This window comes from Mycetomoellerius zeteki, unplaced genomic scaffold, assembly GCF_001594055.1.
Source record: "Mycetomoellerius zeteki isolate Tzet28-1 unplaced genomic scaffold, Tzet1.0 scaffold970, whole genome shotgun sequence".
Lineage (NCBI taxonomy): Eukaryota > Metazoa > Arthropoda > Insecta > Hymenoptera > Formicidae > Mycetomoellerius > Mycetomoellerius zeteki.
In genome coordinates, this window is record NW_017258011.1 from 1 (window position 1) to 1,601 (window position 1,601).

General features: G+C 45.6%; 1 protein-coding gene across 1 annotated transcript; it reads right to left on the reverse strand.

Annotated features, from left to right (window-relative positions):
• Positions 1–39: 39 nt before the first annotated feature.
• On the reverse strand, positions 40–1,218 carry LOC108730823 (uncharacterized; the record flags this gene model as incomplete). Its single annotated transcript, XM_018460749.1, has 2 exons — positions 657–1,218; positions 40–569 (listed from the first exon to the last, which is right to left on the reverse strand). Coding segments are annotated over exons 1-2 (1,092 nt in total), but the record flags the coding sequence as incomplete, so codon positions are not given.
• Between the last annotated feature and the right edge of the window lie 383 nt (positions 1,219–1,601).

A 1,601-nucleotide genomic window follows, 5' to 3' on the forward strand; every position in this document is an offset into this window, starting at 1 on the left:
GTAATTTCGTTGGGCCATTCGCTCTCGGCTCTGACTAACCATGACCGCGAACCAGGTACGATTACGCGCTAGTGCGTGAGGCAATTGGCCTCTTGACACCGCATCGGCCGGATTGTCCTCGGATCGGACATGCCGCCATTCGCCTACGCTAGTAAACTCCTGAATTTGTGCGACTCGATTGGCAACGAAAGTCTTGAGCGAATTTGGCGAAGTTTTTAACCAATGCAAGACGATGGTCGAATCGCTCCAAAAAATCGTTTTACTAGGCACGATATTTAGAGTGCGGCTTACGTCGCGATATAAGTGAGCCAGTAAGGAAGCTCCGCAAAGTTCAAGTCGCGGTAACGTGAGTGTTTTCAAAGGCGCGACTCGCGACTTAGCGCACAATATTCTAGAAACCGTGAAACCGCCTCTCCCTTCCGAGCGCCCATACAGACATGCTCTATAGCCGATATTGCTGGCGTCGCAAAACCCGTGAATTTGCACTTCACGGCAATCTTCAACAAATAACTTACGGGGAAAGGTGATTTGATCAATTAATTCCAATTGTCGAGCGAACTCTAGCCATTCTGTATAAATACATTCCGGAAAATACCAATGTACTCTGGAACGTCACACATCCTGCATTAATTTTTTGGCGTATAAAACTATCGGACCCAACAAGCCTAATGGATAAAAAATTTTTGCTACCGCGGATAATACGTTTCTCTTTGTCAATCTTTCATTGATTTTAATCGGATTAGTGGTGTAGCATATTTCGTCGTCGCGTACTCCCCATGTGATTCCTAATGTTTTCAAAGAATTATCCGCGTCAAGTGCAAGGCTTGAGCGTAATGCGCGCGCCGGCAAATCATTGATGATACGCTCATCATTAGATGCCCATTGCCTGATATTAAAACCTCCGCGCGCGAGAATGGCAATTAAGCCGTCCCTAATCAATCGCGCCTCGTCTATGGTATTCGCCCTTGACAGCAAGTTGTCCACATACAAATGCGTCTTGAGAACTTCAGCTGCCTTCTGAAAGGCGTTGCATTCATCCTCCGCGAGTTTTTGGAGGGTGCGAATCGCAAGAAAAGGAGAGGAGGCTACCCCGAATGCGAGCGTATTGAGCTGAAATGTCTTAACCTTGTTATCGTTGCGCCACAAGATGCGCTGAAATCTTAGTTCATTTTCATGCACGAATACTTGCAAATACATTTTTTCAATGTCTGCGGTCATCGCGTATTCATAAGTTCGGAACCGAATTAAATGTGTAAACAAAGTTCTGTATTGTCGGTCCCACCATCAACGCATCATTCAAAGACACACCGGTATTTGTTTTCGCTGACGCATCGAACACAATCCGGATTTTGGTTGTCTCGCTCGACTCTTTGAATATCGCATGATGCGGCAAATAATATCCATCATCTTTAGGATCGTCTACTTCTGATATATGATTCGATGTCAAATATTGTTCAAATGCTCGTGTATATTCGGCCTTGAATGTTGCGTTTCGGTCGAACTTACGTTCCAAAGCAAGCAAACACTTAAGCGCTACGCTTCGCGATTCTCCGAGACGCGTGCCTGTATCACGAAATGGTAAGGATACTGTATAGCGTCCG